This window comes from Drosophila ficusphila, unplaced genomic scaffold, assembly GCF_018152265.1.
Source record: "Drosophila ficusphila isolate 14025-0441.05 unplaced genomic scaffold, ASM1815226v1 contig_198, whole genome shotgun sequence".
NCBI lineage: Eukaryota > Metazoa > Arthropoda > Insecta > Diptera > Drosophilidae > Drosophila > Drosophila ficusphila.
The window spans coordinates 11,387,780-11,404,698 of record NW_025064092.1 but is presented as its reverse complement, the minus strand read 5'-3'; the positions used below and the strand labels follow the sequence as shown (position 1 = coordinate 11,404,698).

Sequence of the window (16,919 nt, the reverse complement as noted above, 5' to 3'; positions counted from 1 at the left end):
AGCACCTTGTCCTAAATGGATCTGCCTGATTTCACTTCTTTGGCAAGGGAAGCGATAGCATTGCCAGTTTGATTTATGCGAGAAAACAGAAAAAGCTGTGCAGCGCCTGGAATCCTTCAGAACGAGCGTGCTGTCTGCAGATTTTTTGTTTGTGGGGATAATTTATGATCCATATTTCTTTTGGCCACGTTCTCACAGTCGCAATGGAACAAAACTTCAATAAAAATTCATAAATTATTTGTTGATACGTATTGAATTAACCATTTGCCACGCCCATCAAATTTACACATGTCGTTCACACACACACGACATTTGTAGCGAAAATAAAATAAAGAAGAGGGAAGAAGCTTTCTGGAACTTTTCTGTGATTTTAAATTTATGCATAAGGGGCGGCGTGTGGGAAAACTTTTGCCGCTGTCAATATAATTGAAAAAATTTCGCAGACACGCCCTCTCACACAAGCACACACACACACCCAACACACACACATACACGATGTCAAGTGCAGGATATAAACAGAGGCGAGGACGAATGCCTATTTGTTATTTATTGTGATTTGTTTACATTTTGTTATTGTTTTACTTAACGAATCTGGTGGCCTAGGAACAGGACATTTCAGGAGCAGGAAGTGCCATCGACTCTTGTTTTTGCATATTTTTTGCCTTATTCCTGGCTTTATTGAGTGGCAGCATTTTAATATGTGGAATACATTTGCTGTCACAGTGTGGGTGCGAGCCAAGGAACTGGGTTCCAGGGAGGGGGAAAGTGCGAGCAGGGATAAAGTGAAAGGCGACGAAAGGGAAGGGATGAAGGGAAATGGAAATGCAAAGCAGAAAAGCCAAGAATAATCTTCCATTGCCAGTAAGACTTGCTTCTTTCTCGGAGATTCACATTTCTGATACACAGCACCTCTAACAAAATATAAAAGCTATATAGCTGATACAAATGCTTTAAAAACACTTTAATCTAATTTATTTTGACGTTTGTTGATTGTCCGCAATATCTCAATATGACGTATGATTGATATTACAATGAATTCGCCCTTTCAATCATTTGCCGCACCTGAGATCAGAGTTTGGTTTTCTTTTCTATTTTTACATTTCCAAACTTTCTGCTGTACTAATTTTGTTTTTTTTTTTTTTTTTTTTTTTTTTGGGGGGTGCCGTCGAAAAGGGAAAACAAAGTAAAATATTTTAAGTTCGTAAGCCGCCCACAAATCCCTCGCAAAATTAATTAAAACAAAAAAGGCTCCGAAATAAAGTTGGAAAGACATCAGAAATGTTTGTTGGTGCTGTTATCATGTGATTGACTTGACGAAGGACAACGAGGACGACGAGCTGAATGGCAGAAGCGACAGCTTATGCCCCGCATTAATTAACTTAATACATGGCAAAATAAAAATGAGAATGCGAAAAGCAACAGAGCAGGGAGTGGAATAAATATGCGCATTAAACAGGACCGAATAATGTTTTGAACGGGGGAATCGGCGGCGAAATAAAGACATTACCATACGGACAAATTAGAGCGTGTGCCCAAAAAAGTGGGGAAAAGCAGCTCCCAATTAATTATATAAACCAAATATTCGATCAACCCAAATCTCTTGAGCCACCTGAGCCACCACACGAATTGTAGGCATCGTTACCCATCTATCAAAACTATCCAAACTGTGCAGCTCAGAAAATGAGTTCCATTTATAGGGGATCTGAATAATATTTCAAGTGTTCCCCCTTGGCTTTTGGATTCAATAACAATCCGTTTGGGTCGGAGCCTGAAAACCTGCCCCAATGATTCATGTGAACGTTTTCGCCCACAACTCTTTACGGCGAATCAATTCGCTCATCGAACCTAATCCGCCCGAAGTTAACCCGAGGGGTCAGGGGTCCGGGGTCAGGGGTCAGGGGTCACGCGGCAGGGTATCGGGTTACCCATAACATTGCGGGCAACAGATTCCGAAAATCTGCATTTATAAAGGGATATTTAAGCACAGCCACACATGCACACACACATTGACAGCCCCGTAATTTATTGCTTCGTTTAATTTTTTGGCATCGGCGGGGATTGGTTAGTGGGGCGCACAACAGTGCGTATGCTTGATGTGGCTCGGCCTCGGCCTCGGCCACCCAACTGTTGCCGCCTTCTGGGCGTTCGCCATCGCCACATAAATTTGCGCTCTCCCTTTTTCTGTGGCCCCTTTTCCCAGCCAACTTTTACCCCGATTCCGGCCTCGAACGCCCCAAACTGCTTTTCTCGAATTGCCCCAAAGGCCAGCTGTAAGCTGTAAACTGTTTAAACTTTTGCTTTTTATGTGCCAAAAACTTGGCAGTGCCGAAAAGGCGGTGAACGAGTGTATGAAACCGGCATAAAAAATAAACACAAATGAAAGGCGCTGCTTAGTTTTGACAACTTTATGAAAATTGCATCAAACATATAGTCGGAAGGGAGGATAAAGAAAGCGACACTTAAATCCGGAACGGGTTCATTAGGGCTTACGGGTCGGCTGAATCGCACAACCCACACACAGAGAAACGGAGTCCTGATTCAATTTGAATGTGAACACAAGGATAATGCGAAATAGGGAAGGCCATAAATGTTCGCCTGCCCGCGTAGGTGTCTATATCCATATATCACGACCCCTGCCCACATATATCTCTCCCTATCCTCGTTATGTACGTACACACGTCTATGTACTTGCTTATCTCTTACTTGGGCTCAGAATGTTGCCTCAGAAAAGTATACGAACAGGGGGCAGTGGTGCGGAAAGGGGAGACGAAGCTTCCCGGGCGGAGGAAGGAGCCCAAGGAGCACACTGCCTCTTGCCTATAATCAAGTTTAGGTTAGCACCGTGGAATGGGGAGCAGTAGCTCTCTATAATTTCAAAATCTTAGCAAGAGCTAATAAATATTTTTTAGAAAGCTGTTTGGTTATCAAAGCAAAGATTTCATCATTGGCAGAATGGAGACTCAAGCTTCGCCTCCAACGCCCATAACTTTGAAAAGTTTAACCAGATTTCAAAGTGGCATACCTCCAAGTGTTTGTGATACGATTCTAAGCCTTCCTAATTATGGTGGTCGTGTTTCTGGCCCCTTTAAGTGTTAGAAGTTTCCAGGTCTTTGATCGTTCTTAAACGAACTGCATTCAAAACGCTGGCCTGTTGACCAAGCGGAGTCCGGAGATTTATGGCACTGGAAAATTCAATCGAGGCGCCGCCCATTTGTCTTTCAATTAAATGGTATCAGTTCGGCGCCGGCAGCTGGCGATCGATAGGCCGTGATTAATCGATAGCACTGAATCCTGGAGGACCTTCGAGAGGCGCCTTGACAACTTGTTGGCCTCTGCAGCTCCTGTTCCCATTGTGCAAGGACTCCGGCACTCTGGCACTCTGGCACTCCGGCGAAGGACCAATGCTATTTGTCACAAGTCGACGGCGGCAGTGGCTGGCTTATTTCTTCTCACCGATTCTTTTTTTTTTTTGTTAAAGACAGATATCAGTCAAAAGTCGGGGCCACATTGACACGTACAATACATTAGCATCGGTTATTGCACGGGCGGAAGTTCTGCACTGGGAGAAAATGCTGCCGAAGTGCTGGCAACCCGAAGGAAATTCTTTTGGCAAGGCAAGCCTATTCGGTTAGCTTCACCTCGAGCCGCACTTTTTCTCGCAGTGTGCGCCCAGTATCAAGTATCGAGCAATCAGCCTTGATGGGGTTGCTGGGGAGGGGGGAGGGGGAGGGGGAGGGGTTCTTTTCGGCAGATAAGGCTGCCAACGCCCCGTTTAACGTTACCGCTCGTCGGTATCTCCATCTAGTTATTTTCGGAGGGGGCTGACATTTAGCCAGCGCGTTTGGCGCCTCAACGCGTCTCAATATCGCAGTCCTTGCCACATTTGATTTGTTTCGCTTGGGTGGCAAATCGGCGGGGAGTGATATGTGTGCGCTAGATGGGAGATATTCGCATAGAAGACCTGTTTGCTCATAGGTAACTCGGTAACGCGGTGGCTCGGCAATCTATTTGCACGCTCTCCATAAGCCTTTGGCAACAAAGGAGTCTGCTGGAGAAGGGAGTCCTGACGGCTCCTTGAGGGATTGTGTCCACTCGATGACAGCGGCAGAGAAGCAAAGCGAGCCAGGGAAAAATCCATTTAAATGCTCGGCCGCCGGGCCTGGCGGCTGAATCGATTCAAAGTAAAATGGGCCGCACAAAAAACAGCAGGAGCAGAAAAGTTCGAAAGCGCTTAGATCAAAGTTTAATCGACCCCGGCAAATCCGAAAGAAATAAAAGAGCGCCGAGTGAAAGGAAATTGAATGAATTGGAGTGTGCGACGGGATAACAAGTGATAGAATTCACCTCAATTGAGTTCATTTGTTTGATGGACAAGTTGGTTAGTTGTTAAACTGGAGAGGACCTTGGCAGTTCGAGGAGCATTTCACTTGAAAGCAAGGACGAATTAGTGGTCACATTAAATGACCATTGCAGCACACTCGTATTGTGCCAAGGAAGTGAGAAAAGATGTGCACATTTCTATCTGTGTTTTCCATCTCCATTCATTTATACTACACTATGCGACTAGCAGTTCCTCGATAAATTTAAATCAGCTTTGAGTATTGAGTTCCATTCATTGGCTGCCACTTTGAATATTTGTCGGGCTGGGAAGCTCCCAAAGGAGTATCCTTTTCAGCGGGTCCATCAAAGGATTCGGACAGGCAGCCCGAGAACGGAGGGGGAGCTCCGAGGGGCAGCCACGTTGTCAGCTGCCGGTATCTGTTTCCACTCGCTCGAAGCGTAGGAAGCCAAAGGTAAAACTTGAAATTTGCTTCAATTAATTTGGCCGACAAGAAAGGGGGAGTGCAAAAGGCGGTGGGGGGGCGGTGGGGGAGGTGGGCGGTGGGTGGAGTGGCAGTTAAAGAAAGCAAAAGTCCTCGTCACTGATGTCCTGCGATGACGCTTACAACAGCGTAAGCAAATATTTAATTTGTGTGAATAACCACATCCGCTGTCCTTGCCAGACCCATTGTACACTGAGAAAAACCAAATGGAAGCAGAAAGAATGCATGTGGTACAACAATTCGTGGTGAACTGAATATTTTCCTGATACGGAAATCCACTTCGATTGGCACTGCAGTAGTGGTCAAGGTTTGATTCCCAATTGATTCAATTGATTCAGCAATATTTTTCGCTGTGCATGTGTTTACCATTGCGTCCTCAGTGGTCAACACATGCGTTCCGGAAGGTCGGAGCCCCGAAATGAATGAAATGGCCGCCTGGCATGACAAAGCCTGGAAAAAACGGCCACGCAAAACCCTTCAAGTGAATGGAAGCGGTCCGCCTTGGGGGCCGGAAAATCGGCGGGGGGTGGGAAATTATGGGGGAAAGTTACGGGCTTTCACATGCCACATTAACCTCAAGCGTGGCCGGCTTTTTCGGGGACTTTTCCCTTCCGTTTCGCTTCCAGCCGCTACCTTTGGCCCACTAATGATTTCATTAACAAAATCAAATTAATCTTCCCTATGGGCGGAACTACTTAGTATTTAAGCAGGAGTTATGTTCGATGGGCGGTGTTGGCGTGCCACTAAACTTTTCGGGGCGTGTTGGCTAAATAAAACTCAGTTTGGGCTTATCAAAAAAGTGTCGGCTGCAGCAAAGTTTTTAATTCCCGTTGTTTGTTCGAGAGGCAGATAAAAAACTTCAAAATTTATTAAAAACTAAGGATTTGCGGACTAATTTCCATTTTGGCATCTCTCAACATCCAAATATTGTGCTGTAAGAGCGAAAACATTTTCAACTCGAATCAAGTTGGAATATAAATATTTCCTGTCCCAACGAATTTTACAGTTTCCCGGAGCTTTCCCCTTGCGGAACGTAAAAATGTAACCGAAATAGCCAAGTTCTTGGTTGTTAGACACACCCACAATTACGTTGTGCCAGCCCCGCCCCCACAACCAGCCGCCCACGCACACACAGACACATGCATTGTTGACTTCATAATTTAATGCCAGGACCACGCCCACTAACCGAAGGATAGGAGGCGGCTGCTGCTTAACCCGCTGGCATATTTCCACATTTCTTTTGTTCAACACAGCCCCTTCACCCTTTTGCCAGCTCTCCTCGTTGTCGCTCAAGCAACCAGCAATCCTTTGTGACATTTGACTCGTCTCACGCACACCAACACACCCACACACTACCACCAACACCCGCAGTAGAGGACGTATTCGGCAGTGACTACTGTAACATGCACATTGCATACTTACTGGCGTAAAAGTTTTATTACCTGGGTGGTGAGTAAAATTATAATTTTCGGCTAAAGTTGTAAACTTTTTAGCCGCAACGAGGGGCGGGCGGAGGTCGAGGTACATTGATCATAAATTTTAATAAGCGAGCAGGGCGCATGCAGATGTTCAACTGGAGTTGAGCTTAATCATGTGCGATCCAAAATGAAAAGCAAGTTTGCCGCATCAAAACAACTTATTACGAGTAGCCTAGCGGGCTAGTTGGGCTGTTAGAAATTAGCACGAGAGAATATGTTGTCGTTCATAGGGATTAGCTTGAAATAACTATGTATAAAAATAAAAATGTAAGCAATGCAAAATAGGAATGTGCTGCCAAACAGAGAAAACTCGGAAGTAAGCTGCCCAAATTTTAATTTGTTTTCAGTGAAAATGTGTGTGAAAAAGGAAAAGCGTGCTGTTGTTTTTCACAATAAATTCCCTCCTTAAGCCAGGATTAGGTTACACTTCCCAAGTAAAAGAGTGGGAAAACGAAATTAAACGGAAGCTCAATAGGCTTACAACTACAAGAAACAGACTCCTTTGTTGCTGAAACGATGTTTATTAAAAGGGTTGGCGAGTTTGACTTGGATAAAGCGAGAGCTTACTGTTCTTAGCTTGATCAAATATAATATGTAACACTTCTGTGAAAAACATATAAAAACATTAATGTAAATATCCCCTAAAAGAGCTGCTGCTGCAAAGCCAATTACACACTAAAAAGCAAATGCAATGCAGAAATGGTAGTAAGTCTGTTTTGCAGTCACAAGAATCTCTCCCCAAAAATGTCTGCTGTTCAGGAATGTGAGGCACCAAACCTTTAGCTGAAATGAACTGGTCGAAAAGAGAGGCAAAGTTCATAAAGTGGCTAACTACGCATCATGGACTTCCCTTTTGGCCCTCGGAATTGCTCGATTCCTTGCCACTTGCCACTTGCCGAAATTTGTCGCCGTGTTTTCGGATTGTCCGGGCTTTCGTCTCCGGTTTCCCAGCTTCCCAGCTTCCCAGTTCCCCTGTTCGCCAATCCGGAATCTCCGACGGACACTGGCCGCAGAAAGTTCTCAGAGCTCCGGAAATGAATGTTCGCAATTTCGCATTGGACAAACAGACGGCCGAGAGGCAACTACATTTTCGGGTCCCCAGTGGCGGGAAATTCATGGCCACGGTCGGATGACTGGCAAGTGGTAAGTGGAAAATGCCAGCCAAGTGGCAGTCGGATTGGGTTGAAAATAACGTGAATGGCAGCTAATTGAAATGTGTTGATTTCAAAACAGGTTAAAGTCGAGTGCAGCAGTGCCAGCGATTGTGTTCGTAATGTAATGTAATGAAAGGAATTACACGTTTAAAGCACTCCCAGGGGAATCACTAGACAGTTTGTGGTATTTGCAAGCACATCAAAGGTCCTCAAATCTGGCTGTGCATTTGGAGCCGACTTTCCATTGGCCCTTAACCGAAGTGTGGGCCTTAATTACAGCATGTGTGAGACGATTAAAGACGCGAAACTGTTCGTAATTTATTAATCAATTATTTACGAGGGCGGAGGCACTTGGAGATCTCACTCGATTAGCATGCAGCAGCAATCGCCGAGGGCTACAGAGCTCCGGAGCTCCAGAGCAGAACACTAGAAACCAGAACCTCCCAAAACGGAGATGTGTGGAGTGGATGAGCACTTCAAAGTGACTCCGGCCCCCGAATCCATTTACTTCGTGGAAACGCCAGACGCCGTGCCCTTTTATCTTGATAAGCCCGACGAGCAGCCGAGATGACGCCCGATGTGCCGGAGACAACGCGCATTTGACTTAATTAAATAATTGCGAGGAAGGCTTTCTCCGAGGTCCCCCTCCTGCTCAATTCCACATTTCCTCCCGAGGAGGAAGGCCCGAGGAGCTCTTCAACTATCGCCAAGGAGTATCACTTTCCTTGAGGGACGGCCAAGAGGCAAACTATTTCGCAGGAATTCGTTGAGGGCTGAGGTAACCCAACGGGGTGTTCATTGTCGTCAAGTTAATTGAATCGACTTTAAGATAGCGATTTAATTCTGATGCAGTCTCCTTCTGTCGGAGGTAAACCTTATTTGATCGGTCAATAATTCGCTTTGAAATGGAATGCTTATTTTTAGACAGTGCTCCCACACTCTTAACTTTTGAAGAGGCACCTAATCCGGGTCGAATCCAGTCGCCGGAACTACGTCAACAAGATGGTTTCGTTTCGACAAATATTTGCATTGAAAACAAATTAAGATGTGCCTTCTTCTTTTCGATTATCATTTTGCTTGGCAGGCAATTCACAAATCATTTGTTTACACGCTCTCGTCCTTGTTTTTCGCCTTGTTTTCCTTTTTTCGGCTGTTGTCCTTACGCTTAAGTGATGTCAATCAATTAAATTTACACACCAGCGGCAGAAAAAAGAGCGGAGGCTGGCGAAACCCACTGACAGCCAGGGCTGTACATATTTTCCTGCTACTCGCGTGTTTTCCTCGCTCGCCTTTTCCAACTGTGCTCCTGCCCTCCCCCTCCCCCTGCCGCCGATTTTCCTGTGCGGAAAGCTTCAGCAAAATTTGTAAACGTGTTTATCTTGTTTTGGCCCTGTGTGTGTAAAGTAAGCTTATGAGTGGTTAGATGGGCGGGAAAGTGTGTGGAAAAGTGGGCGGGGCAGCAGGATAAGCCGGGTGGCAAATGCAAAATAAAAATATAAAGAAGAAACCGGGGGGGGGCGAGACAACACAATAACATTTGCATTTGGCTGAGGTGTAATTCCTAAGCTTTATGGCAAGCATTATTATTACTGCCGCAATTGCTGCATTTCATTTAGTTGACTTTTAAGGGCGAATGAGACCAGCTAAATGTTGATGGCTCGACTGATTAGTCCGGGAAGCCAGCAAGTGGTTACTGCCGATCTGATCACTTCAAAGCCTTCGGATTTAATTGGAATTGCTCTGCGGAAGACCTGAAACGGAGGTTCAGATGTGGCCCCCGCTTTCTGGAAATCGCTCCCCAAACGAAGTCCGACTTCTTGAGCTGAAGCCCTGCTTTTGCTTTTAGAGATAAGTATGGCAAAAAGGGGGAGTGTGGTCAAAGTCTTCGGGTTAAGTGCTAATCAGTTCAGGGGCGGTTCAGAGGAGGTGAAATGGGAAAAGGGCCTCCGGAACATCTTGACTGACTGCACTTTATTGTTCATTTTGCATGCCCCAGATGAGCCGAGGCTGGACCCAAAAAAATAGGGGAATTTATGGCAGAGGGCAGAAGGGAAAGGGGAAGGGAAAGGGAAAGGGCCAAAGGTTTTAGTTACATATACTCGTATCCCAGCCATTTCCATTTCCATTTCCCCCTTGTGACTATGCGTTTTGGTATTTTTACTGCTGCGTTCCCATTTGCGAGACAGAGAATTTTGAGTTGCTTTTTCATTTTTAATGCCGCATCTTGGTCTTGGACAATGTTGCCGGGCTGCTGAAGAGATGGGGAGACGGGGAGGCGGGGGGAATTCTGCAGGACTTCAGGACTTGTGTGCGCTGTCCTTGCCTGCAGCGTTAAGTTCTTGTTAAAACATTATGGAAAACTTCTGCGTCACTCTTTTCCTCGCTTTAAAAGGGGTTCGACCCGTAGGCTTCATAGATTTTTTCTGCCTTTCCCTGCTGCCAAAGAGTTTTGGGCAGAATGAACCAATCAATTAATACCTACTTGCACTTAATAGCCTGAACACCATTCAATGATCAGATTCAAAAGGGAGTATTATTTAGAACGATTCGTTTTGTTTTTAAATATGTTCAGGATGCTTTATCATAGCATTTTTAGAGTGTCTCCAGCCACTTCAGGCATTGCAATTAGGGAAAATGCTTTTTCAGTAGAGAGCCATCGCTATTTGACAATTGAAGGACGCAATTATTTCAGTTGATTTCGCGTGAATTGACGCCACTGCTTTTGCTTTGAGGCAGGTCCTTTGCCAAACACTTGACGGCGATTTCCCCCTCATTGCATCCCACAAGAACCCCTTCACCTGCTGTTCATGTCGCACCTAATTAGGCCAATTAAAATTAGCTGCAAATTACACACATTAAATGTGTAAATTGGGCGGCCAGCCGAAATTAAAGTTAAACGCATGTCGCATGTGGCATGCGGCGCATCGCGTGTTGGAGATAGCAGCTGACTTTTGGCTTTGATTTGGGTTCGGAATAAGCGGATGCACAAGCCGCACCCTCGACATAGGTATTTTTAATTTGCGGATTAAGTGGCGAGTGCAATGTTGTCACGAAAGCAAATGGATTAACTTAGTTGAGAGAGCCATTAAAACGGATTCTATGGCGTCAAGCTAATAAAATTGCATTTGCGGTGTTAAGCAGTAGCACTCTCAACATTCAGATTCAAAAAAATCAAAAAGAAATTTTTTAATTATAAAATGTTTGTTGCTGTTTAAAAGTTGCAATAACAAACTTGTTCAAAGCCAATTTTTATTTTTTTTTTTCAATATTTAAATAGTTTTCTTTTTCTCCTCATTAGGAATTTTAATGATTATTTCCCCTTAAAATAACTACGAATCCCACCTGTCATTCTGGGCCAAAGCCTTATCAATCCATCGCTTGGCCAGTAAATTAAACTTTTCCGGATGTGGGAGTTTAATTGGAGGGAAAATGAAAAAACGTAAAAATCCCTAGCCTAATTATACGTTTCTTCTGAGGAATTAGCCACCTTTTCGAGAATGGATTTAATTCAATTAACGCTGTTCCCACTCAATTTCCGCTCCCGAAGCCTGAAACTCACCTGATGTTGTTTCTTTTAATCGCTGGACCGCAGGAAACTAGGACAACAAAGTAAAGTCCGGTTGGCACTTGAAAACTTTCCGTTTTAGAAAATACTTTTAAGCCGGCTTACTCCCACTTTAAATCTGGTTTAAATTGTTTTGCTTTCGTTATCAAGCTGTTAATTGAGTTTTAATTCATTAGACACATTACAAAAATGAAGAAAAATTGTTAACTGCTGAGACACTTTGAAAAACATCAAATTCGAATTGAGATTTATTTGGACTTCCTCATCCCGGCTCCGTTGGGTCTTTTTGGTCCGCCACACAACCGTCGGTCCGGACTTTCGCAACCGAACTAAGCGCCATCCAAAGCGTAACAATCGCAAGAGGGCGAAAAACCAAAACACAGAACGACGGACGAAGGACGAAGGACGAACCGAGGGACCCGAAGGATTTTACTCGAGTTGAGCGCTTCGAGCGGAAAGCACTCAAAACAGAAAACAGAAACATTCGGTTAATTGCTGCCGTATAACACTTTTTTATTCAAAATTTATTTTTATTTTTTCAATTCGAATAAACTAGAAATAAATATCCTTTAAGAAACGTTTAGAGTAAAATATGTAATGCTTCCCTCGGGACTTATCAATTTTATTATTTATAATGTAGTATAACATTATCAATCAGAATTTTACAAGAGATAAGAAAAGTCATAATGTTTTATTTCGGTAAAAAAAAAAGATTTTCTATATATGCATGATTGGATTCAAATTCAAATCTATTTAAAGCAACAGGCGCGCATGCAGATTGAGACTAAAAAATAACTGTAAACAACGCGAGCGATGCCGAAGCTAAATTGAGCAGGAAACAGGACACCGAACACGAAGTAAGCCGGATGCTTGAGTAAAAACTCAATTTGAGTGACTTTTCTTATGAATGAAAATTAAAATGGGCAACTGAGATTTGAAATTAACTCGAATATGTATTTTCTGATACTTTTTGCTTTATTCACCAAAAGTATTGCTTTCATAAATTATTCAGCTCCTATTCGCAATTCATAAACAACGAACATCGAAATTTGTTGAGGTTGCCGCGTTAGAGACAAAACCTTTTGAACTAAAAGTACTTGCGACATATCGATAAATATGAACAGTCTGTCGATATATCGATTGACACTTACCCAAATGCGATACTTGCCTCAAGAACGTTGTTCTTCCCATCTGGCAACGCTCTGTAAGCACGCCGCGTGTTGTGATTTAGTTTTTGTTGTGCACTAAAGTTAAATTGTTTTTCGTTTTTAAGCGATTAAAAATGAAGCGCCTTGGTTCAAAAAAAGACGAGGACAACGAGGAGCCCTTGCACAAAAAACACCTGCAATCCAAGGCGAACTCTCTGCTGAATGCCAAAAATGTGGACGTCAAAACACTAAAGGGATTCGTTCAACTACTGGTAATCCATTGTCCTTTTCAATAGTACACGAAAATCTCAAGTTTTACTTCCTACAGAAGCACACTCCCGATAACGTGCCCGTTGGAGACATTATGAATATCCTGGAGGTGGTATTCAAGAACCTGCTGAAGCGAAAAGCACTTGACGGCAGTGAAAAACAGGCTCTCAAAATTCAGGAACTATACGAGGAAACTTGGGCTCTTTTGAAAGAGAATATTCTGGTGGAGTCAGAGGGTTCAGTAGCTCTAAAAGTGTGCATGCAGCTCATCAAAGTGGAGGCCAAACATCCAATAGCACCCAAGAAAGGTTGGCCCGCCTACAGAATTCGGCAAATTCTAGAAACTATCTTGGAATCGGAAGAAACACCTGTAAATGCCTTGGCCAACTATGGGAAGTTCTGCAAGAATCTAGACGTGTTGGAGATTACCCTGAAGCACTTACTAGATCTGGTGCCCAAGGAGGACTTCAAGGACATCCCAGTGAAAGCAATGAACTTTTTGTCCATTGTAAACCTTCTGGATCTGGGAAAATCGGTGCTTAACGCTGCGGACTATCACGTGGAAAGCGCGAGAAACCAGAAATTTAATCTCGAGCAAAACCAAAGGAGACTGAACGAACTCTGGCTGGTTATAATGGCCAAAGGCGGTGAAGTGGACGAAAAACTGCACCGGCAAATACTGGTGGTCCTCCTGGAACGAGTGATAAACCACCTGGAGGATCCCATTCAGTTGACCGATTTTCTCATGGACTCACTGCACCAGTTTGGTTCGTATTTGCCTTTGGAAAACTATGAAGTTGAAAAAACTAAAACTAGTTTATTTCAGATGGTCCGATTGCTCTGCTTGCCCTCCAGGGCATCTTCACGCTGATGCAGAAGCAGAACATAACCTATCCGGACGTGTACGAAAAGCTATACAACATGTTCTACCCGCGGATGTTCTTCAACAAGTACAAGGCCCGTCTCTTTTACCTGGCCGACATTTTCCTGACCTCTACGCACTTGCCAGAGAATCTGGTGGCGGCCTTTGTCAAGCGCCTAGCACGTTTGGCTCTTCAGTCGCCCACTGAAGACGCTGTGATCATGATGCGATTCGTTTGCAACTTACTGCTGAGGCACACGGGCCTCCAAAAGTTGATTCGCGCCAGTCATGCGGTTGATGAAATCAGTGATCCCTACAACGAAATGGAAAGCGATCCCGTGAAATCGGAGGCCATCAATAGCTCGCTCTGGGAGATAACGCTGCTGCAGAAACACGTTGTTCCGGAGGTGGCCAATGCTGCCCGGTTCATTAACTCATCGCTGCCAGTAATGGAGTTCGATTTGGGGCCGCTTTTGGACAGAAAAGAGTTCAATGTAAGCGACGACAAATTTTATTCTATAACACTGCTTGTAAGGCAAAAAAGGGTGATCTGATTTTAAAATCCTTATCAGATTTCAGCCCGAGGTTTAGGTCGTTTCGTTGAAAATGCAAATTGCACTAACATTAAACTTACTTGCATCTTTCAGGTCTTTGACGACGAACTGCAGTCCAAGGCAAAGCAGTTTGCCCTGAACTACGAGCGACCCGCCAATTTGGGCCTGCCACAAAACGCGCTCCTAACTAAGTACTGGGAGCTCATATAGAATAGTGTTATTATGCTAAGTTTAAGCAGGATTAAAGTGCTGCCTGTGGGGTAGCTGATGGGCTAACTCAGCTGCAAACCAGTTGGCCGGAGAAATGTATCTGATGTTGGCTGGTCGGAGGAACCTCCTCGGGTTGATGTGCTGCTCCTTTTGCTGGTTAAGTTGTCTGATTTCGGAGCAAGTGCGACAGGGACGAATCAAGGCAAAGTACACGCACTCGGCAATGGAGAGAAAGCTGAAGCCCAGGAACAAGCCCATCAGCCCGCCCACGCAAGCTGCGAAGAATATGAATGAATGATTGAAGAATGTTGTTGAAGATTTTTGGGAGCATTAGGTGAGTTCATTTTGCACTCACACAAAAAATCGGAGAATCCTATGAACTCGGTCTGCTTGCTGGCCCTAAACGTGGGGTCTTTGAAGTACATGTTGACCACCGCCACGCTGCGCTCTACGTAGGAATCGGAGAAGTTCCATCCGCCATTCGAGGGCGTCTGCCTAAAGCCGTCGTGCGAGATCCGCGTGGAATAGGCGATCGCGCTGAAGGTGAGATCGAAGCACGACGGCAGGCACTCTTCCAGACAGGACTCCATTGCCAGAATCGTCCTGAATCGAATGAGCTCCACACAGTCCCTCTTCTGCAGCGGGCAGATGCTGTCGTTCCAGTTCAGGCGGGGCATATAGAAGGTGACGCAGCCGCAGTGGCGGATCAGCCAGCCGGACAGGCACTCCGCCACGCAGTTCCTCTGGGTGTAGTGGGCGAACCAGCGGAGCTTCAGCTCGTTGCGGAACAAACACCGCCTGCTCTGGCGGTCCACGTTGCGCAGATGCTTCTCCGTCAGGATTTTGGCGGGGTCTATCCTCAGTTTCGTCTCCATTCCGGGTGCCAGGAGGACTCCGGTCTCGCGCACGTTCGGCGACTCGTTCGGACTATGCAGGGCGACCTTGAAGCCAATGCTGCTGGACGAGGAGCAGTAGTAGGCGTCAGCCTCAACGTCCAGGGTCAGTGAAAGGCCCAGCGACTCTCCCGTTCCCTGGGCGCGTCGGGGGTAGAGCGGGTTGTCCCCGTCCGGCTGGGAGCCTCTCTTTCGGTAGCCCAACTCCGCGTTCCAGTTGACCGAGTGAAAGCCCTCGGGCAGACTGACATTGCGGTGCGAGTAGGGGACGCTGCGAAGGAAACAGTGCGGAAAACCCAGGGTTCATTGCGAGTCTGTAACAGTAATGTTTTAAGTTCTAAGAGATATGTCCTTAACTTTCATATGAAATGCTTGAATTGGGAGCTTCGGGTTTCACTTTTCGCTGAAAGTCGGCTTAGAACATCCCATATTAAACAAAGTTTAAAACACAAAGCTCTGGGTAGCAAACGCTTTTTCAAACACTTTTCCACGCCTTTTTACAGGGCTTTTCCAAAAACTTTTTCCAAAGGCTTTTTCCAAGGCTTCTCCAAAGCCTTTTCACAAGGCTTTTCCAAAGCCTTTTGCTAAGGCTTTTCCAAAGACCTTCTCCAAGGCTTTTCCAAAGACCTTCTCCAAGGCTTTTCCAAAGACTTTTTCAATGGCCCGGTCCAACGACAGGTGTTCTGAAATCAAATGAAAATTTAGTTTCCCACCTTTTCCGGTACATGAACCGGGGATGCAGCATGTTGAATACACAACACAGACCCTCGTCGGTCAGGATTGGGTGAAATAAACGTGCGCATTCAAAATCGTCGGCGCCAAAACGGCAGTTAATCACCATCGACTTGCAGGGCTGTGATACCTGGTTAAAAGAGTACAGAAAACAGTATATTATTATTATTATTTAGTTAGTAGAGCAGATCTCTACTCACATTCAGTATGAACTCCTCCCAGTCGGAGCTTCTTCCCTTGACCTTTTCGACATCCACCTTGCGGCGACAGAGCAACTGCAGCATGGCAAACTCCCCGGAGTCGTTGGTCAAGTGGGCGACCCGGCCAGTCAGAGCCTGGTTCAAGTTGCAGATGGTCACGGCCGGAAAGGGCTCGTTGGCAATGGAGGTTAGCTCCGGATCGATGCCCACTATCACCGGAGTGGTGCTCCACTTGTCGAAGGCGTCTTGGATTAGGTAAATGGCGGAGGAGAGTACCACTAGCAGGGCAATGCCAAAAAAGAACCTTTGAACAGAAAGTGATTAGTAAAACCCTGCCACCTCGTTCTTTGCGCTCTTGAATAGTAATCAGTGGCTGAGGGCACTCTGACATTTTACTTTTGGGGGTCTAGTGGTATTTGTGGTGTTTAGGCATTCATTTTTTAGATTATACCTATCGGTGTTTCGCAATTTGCTGTTGTTTATGTACTTTAATCCATGAATGGTGGTGTTGCGACAGAACTCATCCGTGTTTCTGGACAAGATTCCCCGCCAAGTGGCCAGCGTAGTGTGAAAACGTTTCTGCTGCCTCCTTGCTCGTTTTTGTTGGCTCCCAAAAAGAGCCTGCTGGCGATTCCGTGGCACTCGCATCGAGTCTTCGGGTGGGCGCTTCTCTTAACTCTGAGTCCTCGGAACGCAAGTGCTTCTATTTATCCATAACCAAAGCCACTTCCAATTTGCCAATTACATAATGTGTTTGTTGTATGTCACTTGCCTGACTGCGCGCAATCGGAATTGTTGCGGTTAGCCCTCTAAATTTAACTTGATTCGAAATAGATTTAATCGATTTGCAATATTTTGGAGTTCTGCAAGAGTAGCAGTCCCAGCTAAAACCCAACCTGGAATCTCGTACGCCTTTAATTAGAGGACTTTCGGGGGCGAACGAAGGCCTCATTAGGAGATTCAGAAACGGAGACCGAAGTCGAAACAAGAAGAGGAACAGGAACCCAAGTGAAGTCTCGCCAAAAAGTGG

The 16,919-nt window shown here is 45.2% G+C and overlaps 3 protein-coding genes across 4 annotated transcripts in view; 1 reads left to right on the top strand and 2 right to left on the bottom strand.

The window, feature by feature from the left end:
• The window catches only part of LOC108097370 (allatostatin-A receptor), a 66,885-nt gene extending 55,552 nt beyond the window's left edge, over positions 1-11,333 (bottom strand). The window contains exon 1 of the mRNA XM_017199615.2: positions 11,015-11,333. The gene's annotated coding sequence lies outside the window, so the exon portion shown is untranslated. The remainder of the gene's footprint in view (positions 1-11,014) is intronic.
• Positions 11,334-12,220: 887 nt separating this feature from the next.
• On the top strand, positions 12,221-14,163 carry LOC108097361 (nucleolar complex protein 4 homolog). 2 transcript variants are annotated; one of them, XM_017199605.2, is made up of 4 exons: positions 12,221-12,440; positions 12,500-13,205; positions 13,265-13,794; positions 13,948-14,163. In XM_017199605.2, exons 1-4 carry the CDS (start codon positions 12,303-12,305, stop codon positions 14,062-14,064), a joined length of 1,491 nt encoding a protein of 496 aa, XP_017055094.1. In that variant the 5' UTR covers positions 12,221-12,302; the 3' UTR covers positions 14,065-14,163. The 2 variants fall into 2 exon arrangements, with proteins under 2 accessions (XP_017055094.1, XP_017055092.1); XM_017199603.2 differs by having other exon boundaries at positions 12,497-13,205.
• LOC108097360 (pickpocket protein 28) lies at positions 14,086-16,542 on the bottom strand. The gene is made up of 5 exons (XM_017199602.2): positions 16,341-16,542; positions 15,890-16,193; positions 15,671-15,819; positions 14,420-15,228; positions 14,086-14,339 (listed from the first exon to the last, which is right to left on the bottom strand). The coding sequence occupies exons 1-5, from the start codon at positions 16,535-16,537 to the stop codon at positions 14,086-14,088; spliced, it is 1,713 nt and encodes a 570-aa protein (XP_017055091.1). The 5' UTR covers positions 16,538-16,542.
• Positions 16,543-16,919: the final 377 nt, after the last annotated feature.